This window comes from Musca domestica, unplaced genomic scaffold (assembly GCF_030504385.1).
Source record: "Musca domestica strain aabys unplaced genomic scaffold, Musca_domestica.polishedcontigs.V.1.1 25, whole genome shotgun sequence".
In the NCBI taxonomy this organism is placed as follows: domain Eukaryota; kingdom Metazoa; phylum Arthropoda; class Insecta; order Diptera; family Muscidae; genus Musca; species Musca domestica.
In genome coordinates, this window is record NW_026712277.1 from 9,000,174 (window position 1) to 9,022,634 (window position 22,461).

The 22,461-nt window shown below is 34.1% G+C and overlaps 2 protein-coding genes across 2 annotated transcripts; both read left to right on the forward strand.

Moving 5' to 3' along the window:
• Window positions 1-1,225: 1,225 nt before the first annotated feature.
• LOC131802832 (neuropeptide CCHamide-2 receptor-like) lies at window positions 1,226-14,938 on the forward strand. Its single transcript, XM_059123507.1, has 4 exons — window positions 1,226-2,243; window positions 7,412-7,631; window positions 7,760-7,932; window positions 14,737-14,938. The coding sequence occupies exons 1-4, from the start codon at window positions 1,723-1,725 to the stop codon at window positions 14,936-14,938; spliced, it is 1,116 nt and encodes a 371-aa protein (XP_058979490.1). The 5' UTR covers window positions 1,226-1,722.
• Window positions 14,939-14,996: 58 nt separating this feature from the next.
• LOC131802833 (neuropeptide CCHamide-2 receptor-like) lies at window positions 14,997-20,651 on the forward strand. The gene is made up of 3 exons (XM_059123508.1): window positions 14,997-15,036; window positions 15,399-15,519; window positions 19,216-20,651. Exons 1-3 carry the CDS (start codon window positions 14,997-14,999, stop codon window positions 19,637-19,639), a joined length of 585 nt encoding a protein of 194 aa, XP_058979491.1. The 3' UTR covers window positions 19,640-20,651.
• The last annotated feature ends 1,810 nt before the right edge of the window (window positions 20,652-22,461 follow it).

Genomic DNA, 22,461 nt, shown 5'->3' on the forward strand with positions numbered 1-22,461 from the left:
CAGGTCTTCGTAAAGACCCTATATTCAATATTTTATAGATTTTAACAGAATCTTTAATTTTTTTTCTTTTTTGGAAATTTCCAAATTAGTTCCAAATGGCCCGGCCGAACTTTCTGCTTTTTTACTTGTTATGTTTATCCAATCCACTGTTCTTATAATTTTTGCTGTAAAAACTTGCTTTAAACGACTGTAAATTTCTATGGCTTTTATGGTCCAGCTGAGAAAAGTATTAGGCAAACACATATGGCCACAAAACATCAATATCATACCTAAGTGTTCCATTACGCCATTTGCCTGTTTTGAGAAAACACATCTCAAAATTGCATTTCGAAGTGACTGGAATTGATTGAAAATTTTGTAAAGATTTTTGATTGGATAATTTTTGTGATAAGAGATTTGGAAATTGTATTTGGAAATAATCAGATGAGTGTCTTTTGCAATAAAAAAGTTTAAGTGAAAAAGGATTTTTTTTGTTTTCATTCCATCTTCACACAATTATAAAAAATTTTATATCTTTTCCACAAGCGGCATGAATGCAAAAATTTTACTGTAATAATTTTTTTTATGATATAGAAAAAATTAAAAAAAAACTTATAGATTTTTGCAGGTTCTGCAACAGAGTAATTATGTATAGAATGCAACAATTATACAATTTTTTATATTTGGAGATTATAAATTCTTGATTTCTAAATCAAAAAATAATATTCAGATGTTTTAAATCAACTTTTATTTAGTTACTGAGTAAACTATTCCAATTTTTACTGAAAATTCCTCTAAGTTTACAAAATTTACATGTTTATCTCGAAAACTAGAGAAGATATCGCAAAATAGACCAAAAATTCTGAAAGAGCATACCGGAAAACCTTAGAAACCATATGTATCTCAAAAAGTTCAAAAATTGCATATGGAACACTTAGGCATAGATAACACTGAAGATACATGACCCCTAAATATATATACAAATAGCAATAATAAAACAAAAACTACTGCATATCCTCAGGCAATGAGTGCAGGCAGTTTTGCACATTCATCTTCCTCTCTCCCTTTCTCTTGATTGATAAGCCAAATGGAGAGAAAGAGAGAGTCTCTCGACTTGTGTTATCAAATTAATTAAAATTATTTATATGTGATGAAGAAGAACATTATTATCCCAACATTTCTCATCGGTTCGTTTTCTTTTCCATTTTTCTTTTTTCCCCATTTTTTGTTTTCTTAGCTGCAGAAATAGCAACCAAAAGGATTGCTGCTGGGCCAAGTTGGCAGCTTCTGGTGTCGACATAAAACCCATCATCAATGGAATAAAACCACAACACATTAGAAGGACATGTTGTTGCTGGCAGGACTAAAACAAAAACAACAATAACAGAAAAACACAGGCACACAGACACGTTTGCCAATAAAACAAGATATGAAAATAAATCAGTCTAAAGAGGCAAATAAAGTCAGACAACGGCAGCCCCCAAACTAAGACGAAAATAATGTTGGAAAAAGCCCAGAAAAGCCGTTCATTGATGCTATAAAACAGGTCTACATTAAAACAAAAACAAAGTCAAAGAACCACACCCCCCACCCCTCTACACCTCGTGAAGCATAAGTCTCTCAATAATCATTCAAAACATTCGTCAGGAAAAGAAAAATATTGGCTCATCCTTTTTTTTTTTGGGGGGGAGAAAGAATTATTACATCCTGCGGAAGGTGGTGGCCGCCAATGTTAAATGGCTTATGTGTGTTAGCCCCTACACACAAAAGGAAAAGCAGGAAAACCCACAAACAACAACAACAACCACAACACCATTATCGTCTTTGTCGTCATCAGCATCTTTCGAGAACATGTTTCCGTTAACTTTTATTGGCAACCCGTTACCGGCCTATATGATGTCTTCGCCATCGCTGTCAGCAATTGATGTTATTTCACCCACTGCGGCGGCGGCCATAGCTCTCGGAGCTGTCTCGACAACCACCACAACGACAACAACAACATCCTCCAGTAGCAGTAGTGGCATAAATCGCAATGGCATCCCCTCCACCAACTCCCTGGCCGACAATGTTACCCGCATCGCCCTGCTAGGCAATGATGGCTTTGCCAATGACTCTGCCAATGGCTTTGTGCCCTCCATCCAGCGTCCCGAAACGGTATTCGTTGCCATACTTTTTACGCTCATCTTCATTGTTGGTGTTTTGGGAAATGGCACATTAGTGATAATATTCTTTCGTCATCGTTCGATGCGCAACATTCCAAATACGTAAGTAAAGGCAGCAGCGGCTGAATCAATTTTATTTTCAATACAAGAAAAAAAATATCGATTTTTGATGTAGTTTTTTGGTTAGGAGGTGAGGGGAAAAAGGATATTAGATTCAAGGCAATGACAAGCTGCAATTTTGAGAAATTGGGAAAGAATGTCAAAAGCTTCTTAAAATACAAAAAAAAATATTGAAAATTAAATTTTGGAAGAATAAATGGATTCCGGAGCAGGAAAGGATTTTTTGACATAAATACCTATAGTTTTAAAATCAAAATTGAGGCTATTGAAGGCTATATAGCCACTACGTAAACCTATCGAATTCTAAGACTATTTTCTCTTTATTTTTTTATTTTTATTAATATTTAAAAAATAATGGTTTCTAAAATTCCTCTATTATTCCTTCACAATTTCTCAACAAGGTTTCGAAATAGAGACAGCCCAGGCTATGCTGCAAGGGAAAAAGACATTTAGTTCTTCGATTAAAAAATAAACCATATATATATGGGAAAAAGCAGTAAGAAAATGGCGAAAATAGAGTAAACCCCTCATTCTGCTCTTATCCTTGACAACATAAAAAAAAAATAAAAATAATTACCGGAAAAATTATATAAATTTTGAAAATTATTAAAAACAAAAATAATTACCGATTATGAGAGTAGAGCTAAAAATAAAAGACAAATATATGGTGAGATAAAAAATCGGCAAAAAAGTCAAACGCCATAATTTTGACATTTTTTTGAATGAAAGCCGAAAATGTCGGAAATAGCATAACAAGTTTAGATTTGTTCGAATTGGCAAGAATTATGGCCTTTGGCACGAATTATGGCCTTCAAACGGCCAATGAAACCGTCACACTCTGACCGAATGTTGCTCTGCGGTATTATGGGCCATTCCCGGCGAAGCGCTTGCTTGAGGTGATCGACATTTTGGTATTTTTTAGTGCCAACCTTGCTTTCCAAAATACTCCAGACATAATAGTCCAAAGGATTGGTATCCGGAGATTTTGATGGCCATTTTGCGCTGGAAATGAAGCGAGGAACCTCATTTTGTAACCGTTCTTGGGTGGCATATGCTGAATCCGATGGTGCTGAGTCCTGTTGTAATGTCCAACGTCTGCGGGCAAAATGTTTGTATTTTCGCGATAATATTCGGCATTTATTCTGATGCCGTGGCCGATTAATACAAGCGTAAAGCGACCATCGGCTCTTATGGCGGCCCACACCATCACCATAGTCGGGGCTTGAGTTCTGGTAGCCAACCGCCAACCGAAGGTGCACATTTTCAGCTAACCTCTTTGGCAAGAAAACACAATCATTTTGTTTGTTCACATGGTTCGGCTGGATAACGAATGTTTTCTCATCGGAAAAAACAAAATTCGTCAGTTCACCACTTTCGGCCAAGCGAAGCAACTCTTTGACTCTTTTGAGTCTATTTTTTTTTTCTGTTGCGGTGTAAGTTCTTGCAATTTTTGGAATTTCATTTTTCAATATTTGTCGAGCCATTTTTCGGTCACTGCGACACGGGTTTCAAGTTGATCAAGTCGCTTCTTAACTTTTCAAACCATTTCTGCTGATGTTGATGTTTTCTTCTGTATCCTTCTTTCCTATTTCAAGAAAATATAAGCATCAATGTTGCCAAAAAACCAAAAAAAATTGGTCATTTTTCGTTAATTTTTCTTCGGTTTTTTTGGAGTAAATGCTAGAAAGTGACATAAACCCTCATTTTACATTAAAAGTGTCAAAAGAAAAATTATTCTAAACAACATTTTACTATAAGTCTCGGAATACGCAATATTTCCAGCTCCAATGGTTTCTAAGAAATTTACACTCGAACTTAGTATATTACAATTGGAAATGATGAGTCCATAGTCTTTCCACTTCCAATTTGACACGTCTCAATTCTAACACAAAATCTCGATTATTGCCACAATTTTTGGGGAAAGTATCAAAGGAAGAATTGTTCTAGATCTAATTTCGCTATAAGTCACCAAAGAAAAGAAATCTGAATTTTCACTATATATCAAGAAAATATTCACATCAATGTTCCCAAAAAAGCGAAACATGTGTTAAATTTTTTACCAATTTTTCTTCGGCCTTTTTTCGAGTAGATGCATGAAAGTAACATAAAAGCTCATCTCAGCGCAAAAGTGCCAAAGTATGAAATATTCTACACCAAATTTCACTATATGTCTCGGAATACTACATATTTCTAACTCAAATGGTTTCTAAGAAAAGTACACTCGAAATTAGTATACTTCAATTGAAAATTTGGTGTTTACGGTTTTACACTTCCAATTTGACACGCCTCAGTTTTAATACAAAATCTCCCTTATTGCCCCAATTTTTGGAAAAAGTGTCAAAGGAAGAATTGTTGTAGATCTAATTTCGCTATAAGTCACCAAAGAAAAGAAATCTGAATTTTCATTATATATCAAGAAAATATTAGTATCAAAATTAACAAATAACCTAAACTTTTCCTAATTTTTTTATCAATTTTTCTTCGGCCTTTTTTCGAGTAAATGCTAGAAAGTGACATAAAAACTCATTTCAGACCAAAAGTGTGAAAAGAAGAAATATTCTACACCAAATTTCACTATAAGTCTCGGAATGAACAATATTTCCAGATCCAATAGTTTTTAAGAAACTGACCTTTGAATTAAGCATATTACAAGTAAAAATTATGTGTCCGTTGTCTTCTCATTTCCAATTGGACACGTCTCAATTCCAATACAAAATCTCCCTCATTGCCTCATTTTTTGGGGAAAGTGTCAAAGGAAGAATGGTTCTGCATCAAATTTCATAGTGAGTCTCTGAACAAAAGAAATTTGTATACCTAATACGTACCATAGAAAAATATCCTTAATTTTGGTTAAAAAATATATATTTTTTCGACAAATAAAGCACTCTTGCCAATTGCCTGCAAATTTAAAAACTCATGGAGTCTACGATGAATATTTTGAGGTGTTATTAACAAAATAACTAACCATTTTATGGTGAAGGCTATTAAAATATATTCTCCATTTGAGAAATATATATCCTCTTTTTTCCTACGTTTCTGAGTGTCCTAAATTGATAACTTAATTTTCGTGGGACAGGCAATTTATGAAAAGTATTAAATTTCTTTCAGATGTAATTTCCTCTCTTCCATCGAAAAAGCCCTACAATCCCAAACAAAATAACCCTTCGCATGGTCATTGTAATAATGGACATCCTTTATCCCTTGCAAGGGAAACGGAACACCATAATCAATTATAAAAATTGTCATACAGCCATTTGTTTTTTTTCTCTCTCCTCTCTCTCTCTCTCCGTTTTTTTGCAGCTTGACTTTCCAGCAATAATCAAATATCGTTTGAAACGACCTTCAATGCATCGCCAGGATATTCAATTGAAAATATAATTTTTCTTTTCCTTTTCAATAAAAAAAAAAAAACATTTTATTTTTACTCAGCAAATAAAGCATTTCCAGCATTTCCCCTAAGGGCTATTTTCATGTGGTTACAATAAAAATATTTTTCAAGTGCCACACAAGTTATGTATGTGAGAGTGTGTGTTTATTTTAGAAAATACCAGGAAAGAAGTCAAAAGTATTTGTGGAAATAAATTTTCTGATTGAATATCAATTTCCTGTTTATTGCACAAAATTTCCCCCACTTGGTTTTCCTCTTCCTTCTCTCTTTCTTTTGAGCTAATGTTTACTTTTATTTGTACGAAAATAAGCCGAAAGGAAGTATGAAGTAAATATATTTATTTAGCATAGAATTTTGGAAGCAAAAAATATTTACTTGGCATTTTGCATTGGCAATGACGTGGGAGAGTAATTGAGTGGCTGAGAGAGTGAGAGAGAGAGTAGGTAAGAGTAAATTGAATGCAAATTAAGGCAGTCGATTGAGTTTCTTTTGAAAACCATTTAATATGGAATGTAATTGGTTTCAAGTACTTAAATTTTTATTTTATACAGGGTGAGATGGAAAACCTGCAACTAAATTCAGACTGCTGTCATTTCTAAGTCACTCGTCCGACAGCTGTTAAAATTATTCCAGTGAGAGCTAATTATATTGTTTACAAGCGTAAAAAAGCATTTTGGTGAGAATTTTCCAGAAAAAAATTTATTCGCGATGGAATTCAAGCGTGATGGTGTAATTTCTTTATGTTTGGCTAGAAATGAGCTGGGGCTAAAGTTATTAAAATTCCAAAAAAGTGCAAAAACTTACATCGCAACAGCAAGAAAATAGACTCAAAAGAGCTAAAGAGCTGCTTCGCTTGGCCGAATGTGGTTTTCTCCGATGAGAAAACATTCGTTGTCCAACAGTATGTAAACAAACAAAATGATCCGCTCGTGTTTACTTGCCAAAGAGGTCAGCTGAAAATGTGCACCTTCGGTTGGACACCACAACTCAAGTATCGGCCATGGTGATGATGTGGGCCGCCATAAAAGCCGATGGTCGCTCTGCGCTCGTATTAATCGACCGTGGCATCAGAATAAATGCCGAATATTATCGCGAAAATATTCTGGAGGCTGTATTAAAGCCTTGGGCATGCAAACATTTTGGTCGCAGACCTCGGACATTCCAACAGGGCTCAGCACCATCGCACTCAGCACACGCCATCCAAGAATGGTTACAAAATGAGGTTCCTCGCTTCATTTCCAGCGCACAATGACCACCAAAATCTCCGGATACCAATCCGTTGGCTTATTGTCTCTGGAGTATTTTGGAAAGCAAGGTTGGTACTAAAAAATACCAAAGAGTCGACCACCTCAAGGAAGCGCTTTGCCGGGAATGGGTCAAAATACCGCAGAGCAACGTTCGGGCAGCGTGTGACGATTTCATTGGCCGTTTAAAGGCCAAAGTATCAACCACCTCAAGCAAGCGCTTCGTCGGGGATGGGCCAGAATACCGCAGAGCAGCGTGTGACGGTTTCATTGGCCGTTTGAAGGCCATAATTCGTGCCAAAGGTGACCAATTCGAACAGATGTAAACTTATGCTAAAATTTGATGCTATTTCCGACATTTTTTGTTTTCAATTAATAAAATTAAAAAAAAAATGTTGAAATTATGGCTTTTGACTTTGTTGCAGTTTTTTTGTCTCACTCTGTATATATAGATATAACTTCCATGGATCTTTAATAATTTAAAATGTGATTTTCCTCCCCCTTTTCCCCTTTTTCAGTTACATTCTCTCTTTGGCCTTGGCCGATCTCTTAGTTATAATCGTTTGTGTTCCACTGGCCATTCTCGTTTACACCCAGGACAGTTGGACATTTGGCAAGAGTATGTGTCAGATAACGGAATTTTTCAAGGATGTATCGATTGGTGTGTCCGTGTTCACACTGACAGCCTTGTCGGGTGAGAGGTATTGTGCCATTGTCAATCCATTGCGTAAATTGCAGGTAAGTTGCCATCCATCGAAAAGAATGGCATCCTCATCATCACCATCAGTTGCAATTGCAATTATAACTGACTCTAATCCATCCTACCCTACCCTCCTCCTCTCCTTCCACCCGTTCTTTCATTGCAGACAAAACCCTTGACAGTCATTACGGCCACAATGATCTGGCTTTTGGCCATTATCTTTGCCACCCCCTCGCTGGTGATGTCTAGTCTGCAGTACATCGACATCAGCACAAATTTGACAATAATTGTCTGTTCGCCGTTTGGGGAGGAACGCAAGAACTTGGAAGTCTACACAAGGTGAGTGAACATAATTTCCTCCAGAGCAGCCATTAATATTCGATATTAAATGGTCGACCATAAATAAATATTTTATAATATTTTCTTTTAAATTTAAATACCCATAAAAAAACTTCCCCTCGAAATATTGAAAATCGTTTTGGCAATCAAAACTTATTGTTAAGTGGTTTTTTAATTAAAAATATTTCATTTATTTGGATTTTCGTTTTTTTTCATTCTTCATTTTTTGAATATTCTGCTGCCAAGCAACCCAAATTGCGTGCCTTATCTTGTGAAATCAAAACAGAACACACACCAAGAATTATGAGCTCTATTATTAACTACGGCACCAGCAGCAGCAGAATATAGTATTTTTTTCTCTCTGTGTGTTATATAACAGCATTTCGTAGACAAATAATATCAAAAAGAAACCACAACAACAACAACAGCCACCAGAAAAAATGCACGCAATTTGTTTTACACTGTAAATTGTCCCCCAAATACATTGTGTATGGTATGATACACATGTATGTTTGGGTGTGATAGCCAAGGAATGAATTGGAATATGAGAGGGGGTATTAACAGCTTTAAGCACGACGAGATATGGGGTTCATAGGTCCATTTTAAGAGTCAATTTGGCCAAAAATTTAAGAGATTTTATAAAAAAAGTAAAGAGATATTTTAAAGGACCATCAGAGCCAACTAAAGGGCCAAATTTTTTGAGATTTTATAAAAAATTTAAAAAAATATTTTTAGGGACCATTGGGCGCCATCTGTATCACTAAAAGAGAAATCATCGTAGATTTAGCAGAGAGAATAAAAATCAATTTTTTCACTAATAAAGAAAAAATATCAGCAGATTTTGAAAGTAGAGCTAGAACTACAACAAAGTCAAACGCCATAATCCTAACATTTCTTTTTTAAATGTAAGTGAATGAAAGCAAAGAATGTCGGAAATAGCATCAAATTCGAAAATAAGTTTAGATTTGTTCGAATTTGTCATCTTTGGCACGAATTATGGCCTTCAAACGGCCAATGAAACCGTCACACGCTGCCCGAATGTTGCTCTGCGGTATTATGGACCATTCCCGCCAAAGCGCTTGCTTGAGGTGATTGACACTTTGGTATTTTCTAGAGCCAACCTTGCTTTCAAAATACTCCTAACACAATGGTCCAACGGATTGGTATCTGGAGATTTTGGTGGCCATTTTGCACTGGAAATGAAGCGAGGAACCTCATTTTGCTACCATTCTTAGGTGGTCTGCGGCCAAAATTTTTGCGTGAGCAAGGCTTTAATACACCCTCCACTATATTTTCGGGATAATATTTGGCATTTTTTCTGATGCCACGGTCGTTTAATACCAGCGAAGAGCGACCATCGGTTGTTATGGCGACCGGCACCAACACCATGGCCGGCGCTTTAGTTCTGGTGGCCAACCGAAAGTGCACATTTTTAGCTGACCTCTTTGGCTTTCAGCTAACGATCATTTTGTTTGTTTACAAACTGCTGGACAACGAATGTTTTCTCATCGGAGAAAACCAAATTCGGCAGTTCACCACTTTCGGCCAAGCAAAGCAACACTTTAGCTCTTTTAAATCTATTTTCTTTCTGTTGCGGTGTAAGTTCTTGCACTTTTTGCAATTTCAATGGCTTTACCCCGAGCTCATTTTTCAATATTTGCCGAATGGAATTTTGCGATATGCTTAGCTCACGAGCCATTTTTCGGCCACTGCGACGCGGTTTTTATCAAGTCTCGTCTTTACTTTTCGAACCACTTCTGCTGATGTTGATGTTTTCTTCCGTCCACTTCCTTGACGTCGGGCTATGCTACCAGTGTCACGAATCGGTAACGAGCGATGATACGAGACACAAACACAAAAGATTTATTCAAATTTAAATGCTGGAGTGCTCTAACGATGGCCACTTGTGGTTTTCCAGCCAAATATAAAGAAATCACACTATCACGCTGCATCAGGAATAACTTTTTTTCTGAAAATATCCACCAAAATACTTTCGTATGCTTGTAAACAGTATAATGAGCCGTCACTGGCAATAACGGTTTTTAAGATGTGATTACGTGTTGAGCCATTAATTATATGGCTTTCCATTCTAAGTCCAAATCTTTCTTAATACTTAATTTTTTGAGGAAAGTGTCAAAGTTAAAATTGTTCTATATAAAATTTTACTATGAGCCACCAAAGAAAATTCTTCCATCAGAAATCAAAAAGATATATACATCAATGTTGCCAAAAAATCTAAAAAAATTGATAATTTTATCTCGGCCTTTTTTTTGAGTTGATGCATGAAAGTATCATTAAATTTAGTTTAAGGCAGAAAGTGTCAAAAGAAGAAATATTCTACGCCGAATTTCCTTATAATTCTCAGAATAGACTATATCTGTACCTATTATAGATTTTAGGATAATTATAATCCAATCTTATATATTAAAAGTGAAAATTATATAATTACATTTTTGAGTGTTAATTGCATGGGTTTCCAATCTGAGTCCAAATCTTCATTAATACTTAATTTTTGGAGGAAAGTGTGAAAGGCAAAATTATTCTAGATCAAATTTTACTATAAGTCACCAAAGAAATGAAATCTCTATTTTCATGAAATATAAAGAAATTATTTGGATCATTGTTGCCAAAAAAACGCCAAAATATTTCCCTCTTTTTTTTTTGGATCATATTTTTTTCGGACTTTTTCCAATTAATGTTTGAAAGTAACATAAATGCTCACTTTAGGCAAAAAGTATCAAAGGAAAAAATATTTTATACGAAATTTCACTAAAAATCTTAGAATAAATTATGCCTCTAACTATAACGGTTTTTAAGAAAATGACATTCGAAATTTTATAGTAAAATATATTATTATGTGATTACGTTTTTAGCTGTTAATTGTATGCCTTTCCATTCTGAGCCGAAATCTTTATTAATACTTAATTTTTTGGGGAAAACTGTCAAAGGAAAAAATATTCTAGATCAAATTTCACTATAGGTCACCAAAGAAAAGAAATCTCTATTTCCATTGGAAAAGGAAAATTGTTTCCATCAAAAATGCCAAAACAACGGGAAAATATTTTCTAATTTTTTATCAAATTTTCCACTGACTTTTTTCGAGTTGATGCATTAAAGTAACGTAAAATTACATTTTTGACAGAAAGTATAAAAGGGAGAAATATTCTACACAGAATTTCACTATAAGTCTCCGAATGAACTATATTACTAGCTTCGATGGTTTCTAAGAAAATTAGATTCAAAATTTGTGTATTACAAGTGAAAATTATGTGTTGACGTTTTTTTTTTTTTTTTGCTGCAAACTTAACATGTTTCCATTCTAAGACATAATCTCCCTTAATACTTCACTTTTTGCGGATACTGTGAAAGACAAAAATATTCTAGATCAAATTTCACTATAAGTCACCAAAAACAGGAAATCTCTATTTCCATTATATATCATGAAAATATTTGCATCAATGTTGCCAAAAAAACGCAAAAATATTTCCTATTTTTTTTGATCAAATTTTCCAGGGACTTTTTTCGATTTGATGCATTAAAGTAAAATAAAAGTTCGTTTTAGGCAAAAAGTTGCAAAGGGAGACATATTTTACACACAATTTCAGTATAAGTCTCTGAATGAACTATATTGCTAGCTTTAAGGGTTTTTAAGAAAATTAGATTCGATTTCTACATACTAATTGTGTGATGACAATTTTGACTGTTAAATTGTAAGCGTTGTCGATCTAAGTCCAAATCTCCTTTAATACCTAATTTCTGGAAAAAACTTTCAAAGCAAAAATATTCTATTTCAAATTTTACTATAGGTCTCCAAAAAAAGGAAATCTCTATTTTCAATATATACAAAGAAAATACTTGGATCAATTTTGCCAAAAAAAAAACGCCAACATATTTCCCAATTTTTGAGTCAATTTTTCCTTGGCCTTTTTTCGAGTTGAAGCCTAAAAATTACATAAAAGTTCATTTTAGAAAGAAAGTGTTAAAAGAAGAAATATTCTACATAAAATTCTGCTACAAATCTCAGAACAAATCCTATTTCTAACTTTAACTGTTTTTAAGAAAATTACGGTCGAATTTTGTGTATTAAAAGTGAATATTATATGATTACATTTCTGATTGTGAATTGTATGCGTTTCCAATCTGAGTCCAAATCTTCCATAATACTTTATTTCTTCGGGAAAGTGTCAAAGGCAATGTTATTCTATATCAAATTTTACTATAAGTCACCAAAGAAATGAAATCTCTATTTTCATGAAATATAAAGAAATTATTTGGATCAATCAAAAAAACGCCAAAATATTTTCCATTTTTTTGGATCATATTTTTCTTGGACTTTTTTCGAGACAATGTTTGAAAGTAACATAAATGCTCACTTTAGGCAAAAAGTACCAAAGGAAGAAATATTTTATACAAATTTTCACTATAAATCTCCAAATAAATAATGCCTCTAACTACAACGGTTTTTAAGAAAATGATATTCGACATTTTATAGTAAAAAATATTATTATGTGATTACGTTTTTAGCCGTTTATTGTATACCTTTCCATTCTGAGTCGAAATCTTCCTTAATACTTAATTTTTGAGGAAAGTGTCAAAGTAAGAAATATTCTAGATCAAATATCAATATAGGTCACCAAAGAAAAGAAATCTCTATTTCCATGATATATAAAGAAAATATTTGTATTAATGTTGCCAAAAATGCGAAACTATATCTAATTTTTTTAATGCATTTTTTCTTTGCCTTTGTTGTTGATGCATGAAAGTAGCATAGAATGTCGTTTTAGGCAAAAACTCCCAAAAGAAAAAATATTCTACGCAAAATTTCCTTCCAAAATTAGTCTCAGAATAAACAATGGTTCTAGCTATATTAGTTTTTAAGGAAATTATATTCGAATTTATAAATTAAAAGTAAACATTTTGTGATTACTCTTAGGATTGTTAATTTTATGCGTTTCAAGTTTGAGTACAAATCTTCCATAATACTTATTTGTCAAACTGTCAAAGAGAATAATATTCTGGATCAAATTCTGCTATTGGTCACCAAAGAAAAGAAATCTCTATTTCCATGATATATAAAGAAAATATTTTCATCAACATTGTCATAAAAAAACGAAAAAAATCCAAATTTTTTCGATAAATTTTTCCTCGGCCTTTTTTCGAGTTGATGCATGCAAGTAGAATAAAATTTCATTTTAGGCAAAAACTCCCAAAAGAAAAAATATTCTACGCCAAATTTCCTTTTAAGTCTCGGAATAAACTATATTTCTAGCTATAATAGTTTGTAAGGAAACTATATTCGAATTTTTACATTAAAAGTAAACATTATGTGATTACTCTAATGACTGTTAATTTTATGCCTTTCCATTCTGAGTCCAAATCGTCCTTAATACTTAATTTTATGGGAAAACTTTCAAAGAAAAAAATATTCTAGATCAAATTTCACTATAGGTCACCAAAGAAAAGAAATCTCTATTTCCATGATACATAAGGAAATATTTGCACCAATGTAGGCAAAAAAAGAAAAAAATGTCCTAATTTTTTAATAAAATTTTTCGCTGTCTTCTTTCGAGTTTATGCATGTAAGTAGCATAAAATTTCATTTTAGGCAAAAATTCCCAAAGGAAGATATATTCCTCACTAAATTTCACTGTAAGTCCCTGAATAAACTTTATTTGTAGTTATAACAGATTTACAGAAAATTGTAGTCAAAAATGTGTAAATTAAAAGTGAACATTATATGAATACGTTTCTAGCTGCTAATTATATGTCTTTCCATTCTGAATTCAAATTTTCCCTAATACTTAATTTATGCTAGAAATTTTCAAAGGCAAAAATACTCTAGATCAAATTGCACTATATGATATATATGATATATAAAGAAAATATTTAAATAAATGTTCCCAAAAAAAACGAAAATATTTCCTAATTTTTTCGATAAATTTTTCTTCGGTCTTTTTTCGAGCTGATCCATGAAAGTAGCATAAAATTTCATTTTAAGCAAAAACTCCCAAAGGTAGAAATATTCTACGCCAAATTTCCTTATAAGTCTCAGAATAAACTATATTTCTAGCTATAATAGTTTTTAAGGAAACTATATTCGAATTTATAAATTAAAAGTCATCATTATGTGATTATTCTTGTGACTGTTAATTTTATGCGTTTCTAGTTTCAGTCCAAATCTTCTTTAGTACCTAATTTTTGGGAAAACTGTCAAAGGCAAACTTATTCTGTATCGAATTTCAATATAAGTCCCCAGCAAAAAGAAATCTCTATTTCCATTATATACTACGAACATTTTTGCATCAATATTGCCAAAAAAAGTGAACATATTTCCTATTTTTTCGTGTATTTTTGTTTGATCTTTTTCCATTTGATGCATAATAGTACCATAAAATTTCATTTTAGACAGAAAGTGTCATTGGAAGAAATATTCTACACAAAATTTCACTATAAATCTCAGAATAAATCATATACCTAGGTATAATACTTTTAAAGGAAATCTCATTCGAAAATTGAAATATTACAAGAAAATATTACAAATTACGTTGTTGACACGTTACCCACCTTATTCTACTCCATTCAAATATATATATATATATATACATATATATATATATATATATATATATATATATATATATATATATATATATATATATATATATATATATATATATATATTCATTCAAAAATATTATTTGTTATTATTGTTGTTTTTGTTGCTTTATTTATTTCCATTGTGGCAATTAGTTGTGTCCAAATGTCCAATTTCTCCAATCTCTATCCCCTCTCTCTCTTTTTCAGATATGTGGTGGTGACAAAGGCCTTTGTCTACTACATTCTGCCACTGTTCATAATTGGAGTTCTGTATCTGATGATGGCACAGCGTTTGCATGTCAGTGCCCGTGAAATGCCCGGCGAAACCTTGAGCATGCAAAGTCGTTCCCAGGTTCGGGCACGACGTTATGTGGCCCGCATGGTAGTGGTATTTGTGGTGGGTAAGTGAAAAAGATGAAGTTGATATGGAATATGGTTTGCTCCCGCACAGACGATAAACGGTGATGATGGTGGTTAATGATGATGACGATGATGGCGACGATTGCTGTTTGTGACTGACAGTCAAGACATCAACCACTGTGACCAAAAAGGAAAACCACAAATTTTTGACATTAAGTGTTACCACCATGTCAATGACAGCATTTGAGACCATCAGCATCATTTGATGTCTTGACATATCTCAGCTATCCATCCAGCCATCCGTCCATCCATCTAACCATTTTATGGCCATGGCTGCTGCTGATGATACCCCCTGAATTGACGGTGATAGTTATTGATGTCTAGCCTTAGTTTATCTCTTCAAGTGAAAAATACAAAAAACATTTAACAGCAACATTTCTTATCTTAACTTGTCTCCTCTTTTCTCTCTCCCCTCTCTCACTCTCCCTCTCTCTCTTATATCTTTGCAGTGTTTTTTATTTGTTTCTTTCCCTATCATTTGTTTGAATTATGGTTCCACTTGAATCCAACCAGCCGAGAGGATTTCGATGATTTCTGGCATACCATTCGGATTATTGGCTTCTGCACGTAGTAAGTATTGGACATATTGTTGTTGTTATTATTGTTGTAGTTGTTGTTTTGTGTTATGTTTTTGTAGCCCAGCATTGTTTTGTTAATTAAGTATTATTAAATCATTCAAACGTAACGTAAACGAATGGCATCACATTGAATGATGCTGCCGAACCATGGAGGTCTACCTTCCAAATCACAGGCCACCAAATTAACGTAAATTTAGGCCATCATTGCAGGAAGCCTTGTTATCATCCATGGACATGCCATGTCTTTCAATCGCCGTCATTCACAACATTCATTGGCCAACAACTCACCTTGAATGGACTGTCTAATCGGGAGGCTGAGCTGGCCGGATGGCTGGCGAAGGGGGTGGGGGTAGTAGGGTGTTGTTTGGTGAAAGAAAATACACAACACATTTTCGGAAACAAATGATTAGCTTTGTAAGGGAAATATAAATGAACACTGGGCTACAGATATACAATTTCAAGCTTCTAAAAAATCAATTATTTTGAAAAAAAAAATAAAATATAAATTTATTTCCTATTTTTCAATTAAAAAATCAACCCAGGAAGACAATTTTTAAATTTTATTTTTAAATGTATATTCCTACGAAAATTAGGTATTAATAAAAAAAAAAAAATTCCAAAAAAATAAAAAATTTTCCAATTTGAGCTAGGCCAATATCGAATTGGGTTTACCCCCGTAACATTAGGTCCAATAACACTGGACAACCCAAAAAATTATCACGTGGAAAATACGGCAGATTATGAAACCAGAACTAAAAAATGACTTTGACATGCGTTTTTCAAAGTAATCTAAAGGGCGTAACCTAAAGGGTGGGAGGTGGGTTCACCCTTATTCCACACGTTTTTTTCTTTTAAATTAGGGTTTAAGATTCCCTAGAATCTGTTGATTTTAGGTATATAGTGTCTTAAGCACTATTGTAGATAAGAATACAAAGAATATTTCTTTAAAGCATTTTAATCCTCAAGCGATTCAAAAAAGGGGTCTTTTTGGTACCTTTTTGAAATTATTGTTCAAAACTCCCTTTAAACGGGATCCACAAAATGATTTGTCATAAAATTCCACCATAGGTCTCAGAAGGCCTCAAAAGTCTAAATCTTACCTAAACGCCAGGAATGCATACAGGGTGAGATGAAAAAACTGCAAACAACTTCAAAATGTTATCATTTGTCAGCCATTCGTCCGACAGCTATTGAAATCATTCCAGTGATAGCTCATTATATTGTTTACAAGCGTACAAAAGCATTCTGGTGAGAATTTTCCAGAAAAGAAGTTATTCGCGATGGAGGAAATCAAGCGGGATAGGGTGATTTCTTTATATTTGGCTGGAAAACCAACAAGAAGTGGCTATCGTTAGAGCACTTCAGCATTTAGATGTGAATAAATCTTTTGTGTCTCGTACCCTTGCTCGTTACCGTTACCGATACTGGTAGGGTAGCCCGACGTCATGGAAGTGGATGGAAGAAAACATATCCGACATCAGCAGAAATGGTTCGAAAAGTAAAGAAGCGACTTGATCGAAAACCCGCGTCGCAGTGGCCGAAAAATGGCTCGTGAGCTAAATATATCGCAATATTCCATTCGGCAAATATTGAAAGTGAGCTCGGGGTCGAGCCATTGAAACTCCAAAAAGTGCAAGACTCAAAAGAGCTAAAGAATTGCTTCGCTAGAGCGAAAGTGGTGAACTGCCGAATTTGGTTTTCTCCGGTGAGAAAACATTCGTTGTCCAGCAGCGGTTTGTAAACAAACAAAATGGTTCGCTCGTTTACTTGGAAAAGAGGTCAGCTGAAAATATGCACCTTCGGTTGACCACCAGAACTCAAGCGCCGGCCATGGAGATGGTGATGGTGTGGGTCGCCATAACAGCCGATGGTAGCTCTCCGCTCGTATTAATCGACCGCGGCATCAGAATAAATGCCGAATATTATCCCGACATTTTTGCTTTCAATTAATAAATTAAAAAAAAAAAAAAAATTATGGCTTTAGACTTTGTGGCAGTTTCTTATCTCACCCTGTAGGTAAGATTTATGCATTTTTTTGTCTTCCAGGATCTATAGTAGAATTTTATGGCAAATAATTTTGTAGAACAATTTTTACTGTTTAATGGGAGTTTTTAATCATATTTAAGGGTTTATTGAGGTTTAAAATTATTGACCGAAATATTCCTCGCATTTTTATCTACAATATTGCACAGGACAGTATAAACCTAGAATGTAAGGATTCCAAAGAAAATGTAATCCAAAAAAAATTTAAAAAATTCCGAAAGAATGTAAACTTTCAAAATACTGCTACACGAGTATTTTTTAACTCTACTTTCATAATTTGCTGGACTTTCTCGTTTTTTATACCCTACACCACAAGGTGGACAGGGTATTATGTCTTTGTGCATTTGTTTGTAACAGGCAAAAGGAAACGAGATAGACCCATAGTTCCTTTTGATGATCTGCATAGAATCACATTCTGAGTCGATTTATGCATATCCGTCCGTCCGTCTGTCCATGTACTTTTGTAAACAATGTACAGGTCGCATTTATTACCTGATCCAGATGAAATCTTGCACAAATCATTTGTTTGGCCCAAGGACGAACCCTACTGAAATTGGAGATAATCGTTCAAAATTTAGATATAGCTCCCATATATATACCTTTCGTCCGATTTGCCTTTTATTGTGCACCAAACGTGTAATATCAGCTCGAATTGTATGGAATTTTGCACATACAACCAAATTAGGCCTGAAAATAAGTATGCCAAATTGTATCGAAATCGGTTCAGATATAGGTATAGCTCCCATATATATTGTTCATCCGATTTGTTATTTTTGTCCTCCGCAGCCATAATATGCACTCTGTAACAACAATATTTGGGGAAATATATCAAATACAGCTCAGAAATACCTTTGCTAAATTTTATCGAGATCGGTTCAGATTTGGATATAGCTCCCATATATAACTTCGTCCGATTTACCTTTTATTGTGCACCAAACGTCTAATATTTGCCCAAATGGGATAGAATTTGGCACATACGATCGAATTGAGTCTAGAAGCTAGTATGTCAAATTTGATCGAAATCAGTTCAGATATAGCTATAGCTCGTATATATAACTTCGTCCGATTTGTTATATTTGTTACCCACAGCCGTAATATGCACTCCGTAACAACGATATTCAGGAAAATATATCAAATACAATATAATATATCTTTGCCAAATTTTATCGAGATCGGTTCAGATTTGGATATAGCTCCCATATATATTTTTATTCGATTTTAAATTATTTGTGCACCAAATAGACAACACAAGTCCGAATTTAAAAGATACAAATGCTTCGGCATATTTAGTCCCTTGAACTTTAAATTATAATTATAATCATAGCTTGTATGATTGAATTCTCCCATAAAAACATTTAATTGTTATGTGGAGCTCTACTAAATTAGCAAAGTGGTGTAGGGTATCATAAAGTCGGTCCCGCCCGACTTTAAGACTTTCTTTACTGGTTTTTAAATAAAATATTGTCGCACAGTGTAATTGCCCCCCTCTCTTTTTCTGTAATCCAGTGTTGCATGATTATTAATGCTTTGTTTGACTTGCTACCTGTTCATGTTTAATTCCAACAATTTTTTCTCTTCTCTTTGTTTTTTTTTTTCCTTCTCTTCTCGCTCATTACCATTATTCACACCATCCATCCATCTCTAGCTTCCTCAATTCCTGTGTCAATCCGGTGGCATTGTACTGCGTATCTGGAGCATTTCGGGCCCATTTCAATCAATACCTGTGCTGTTGGTGTGTCAAGCGACAGACACGCATACGTCAGCATTCCACCGCCACTGGGATGATGGACACCAGCATTGTGAATATGTCGATGCGTTCCACCAACAACTACAATCGGGCCTCGGTACATTTGAATAATACCAATTCGTGTGCGGTGAATGGCTCCAATGGCCAGCATGGGGGACGGTTGGCCAGCAACAGCTATCGGAGGCAGGCATCGATGCATCATCACCATCAGCAGCAGCAGCAGCAGCAGCAACAACACAACAATGCCGAGGCACGATTGTCGGCCACACCACCAACTGCTTTGGTCCAGAGTGGGGTGATACTGAGCGGTGACAAAAGGTGAGGCACCATGACTGTGGTCCTACAGACCGATACCGAACTCTAAACTGTTACAAAAACAACAACCAACAACTATTTTTGTCAAATTTTGTCCTTTGTGTCCAACAACAAAAACAACACACAACGTCATTAAGGCCAAATTGGAAAGGAAGAAGGCAAAAAAAAAGAGAACCTAAAATGAACACTAAGTGTTGTGTGGTCTTTGTTATTATTATTATTGTACAGAGAGAACTAAACAAAACGAAGCAGAATTGAATTTGCAAAATAAAATAAAAATAAATGAACTCTGAGTTGATGAGAGCCCATGCTCCATGGTGTCCATCAAAATTCCATTTTTATATCAAAAACCAAAGAAAAACAGAAAATATTTTTTTTTGGGAACATTCCCGGGGGACCTGGATTATCCCCGTAACATGATAACCAACAGTATTACATATTTAAGTATTTGTATTTGTATTTATATTTGTTTTTATTTGTTGTTGTATATCTTTCTGTTATTAGTGGAAAATGAAGAGAAAGTAACTTCAAGTATTCTAATTCTAGATAATTGTACAGTATCAAAAAAAAAAAAGAGAGAGAGAAGAAGGAAAAAATAAAAAAAAAACAAAATATGAAAATATGAAGTAAGGGAAGGGAAAGGGAAAAAAGGTGGAGCTTGCCTTTTTTATCCTGACCAGACTGTTGTATGTATGTATGTATGTATGTATGTGTAAATAATGACACTCTTGGTGATGACAGTGATTTTTATGTTGCCTCCCTTCCTCCCTCCCTTCAACCCACCTTGGTGTCATATTTCCTGTATTTGTTTTTTTTTTTTTTATTCGAAAACTTATCTCGAAGACTTTGTTGTAAAAAGTTGTACCATTATTTCCCTGTTTTTTCTTTTTGTTGTAAAGATAAATTAAAAGTATTTTCAATGTTTACACTCCACCCCCCAGACATACACAATTATATACATTTATAAGCAGGAAAATTATGTTAAGTGTAATAAAGATGAAGCGGATGAAGAAGGAGAAGTAATAATAAAGAAAAAACTACACAAATCTTAAAGATATTTCTGTAATATTTTAAATATTTGTCTTGTATCTCATATTTAATGTGTAAATTTAAACAGGATAATACAAAAAAAAAAACAAATAAATTTAAAGAGAAAAAATGAATTGAAAAAAGAGAAAGAGAAAATAACTCACAGCATGTGTTTTGGTCTCAATGGATGTTATTAAATCAACGAGAGGAAGAGAGTCGTTCTCTTATTTCTTCACGTGTATTTGTTAATTTGTGAGTCAATGGTTTATCAACGGTTTAATCTAAGAGAATTAAAGACACTGGGAGCAAACGTGCGATCTCTTGCCTTTAGCTGTATTAAATACACATATTCCCCACCGAATGCCTTTAAGGTGAGAATGCATAAAACCTCTTTTTTGGCTGGCTTAAGTCGTCGACTGGCTTCTTCGTAAAATAACAATTAGGCTAATAAAACACCTTCTATGCATCTGCATTGCTATTAAGTCAGCGGGAGGAAGAGAGCCATACTCGTACAGTTATTTCCTCGTGTGTTTATTTATGTGTGAATCTGGGAGAGAATTGTATAGTCACTGTGAGCCAGATTATGATCAACCTGTATTAAATTCAGATATTCTCCCATATTATGGACATATTGATATGTATATCATTTCTAAGGTTTTCGGGTATGCTCTTTCAGAAATTTTAGTCTATTTTCCGATATCTCCCCTGGCTTTCGAGATTTTCATGGCAAAGTTGCTGAATTTTCGGAAATTTCCAAAAAATTATTTTTATAGTTTAATAATAATCATTTACTGTATCAAAAAATCAGCATGTTTGTTCCAGAATAAAATTTTATAATGGTGCCAAAATTGTGAATATGGAACCAATTGAAAAACCTTAAATGTAGTTAATAAAATCTTTTTAACTTTTATGTTATCGCAATTTTCTGACAAACATAATTCTTTAATCAGGACTGCTCGAGAACTAGAGACGACCACCAACCAAATTCTTCGTAACTTCTCTAAATCATCAACTGAATGCTTATTTCGCTTTCTTAAGCGTTTTGGTTTTTTTGACAATCTTAAACCCTACCAGAAGAAATGGTCCGATCTCTACCATCTTTTTTAACAGATCTTGGGTTGATGGAAAGTCTGAATGGAATCGGATGTTACCATCACATTTTATGAGTTTCATGGATATTCCAAATGTTGACCCTTTTGGGGAGAGGTACTTTAAAGAGTAAACCGATATATCCCATCTTCGCACCAGACCTTGGGTTAATAAATATATTGTGATGTGTGTAATTTAAAGAGAACCGGATGCTTATTTCCGATTTTATGATAGTTTTGGTTGTTCAAAATTTTGACCGTTTGTGGGGGAGGTACCAGAAGAAAAGGTCCGATCCTTACCATTTTTATAACAGATCTTGTGTTGGTGGAGATATTGAGATGTACTAAGTCTGAATGAAATCGGATGTTAATTTCGCGCTTAATGAGCTTCATGAATATTCAAAATTTTGACCCCTTGTGGTGTATGTACCAGAAGGAGGGGGTCCATATATTCCATTTTCACACCAGACCATAGGTTAATAAAAATATTCTGATGCGTGTAATTTGAAGATAATCGGACTATTATATCATATTTTATAAGAATTAAAAAATATTCCAAATTATGAGCTTTTGTGGGGTAAGTACTTGAAGGAGTGTATCGGTCCACTCCATTTTCGCTCCTGGGCTAGCACTGATGCAAATATTGGGAAGTGCAAAGTTGGAGCAAAATCGGATTATCCTTTCTCTTTCTGTGCAGTAAATTATTTTCTTT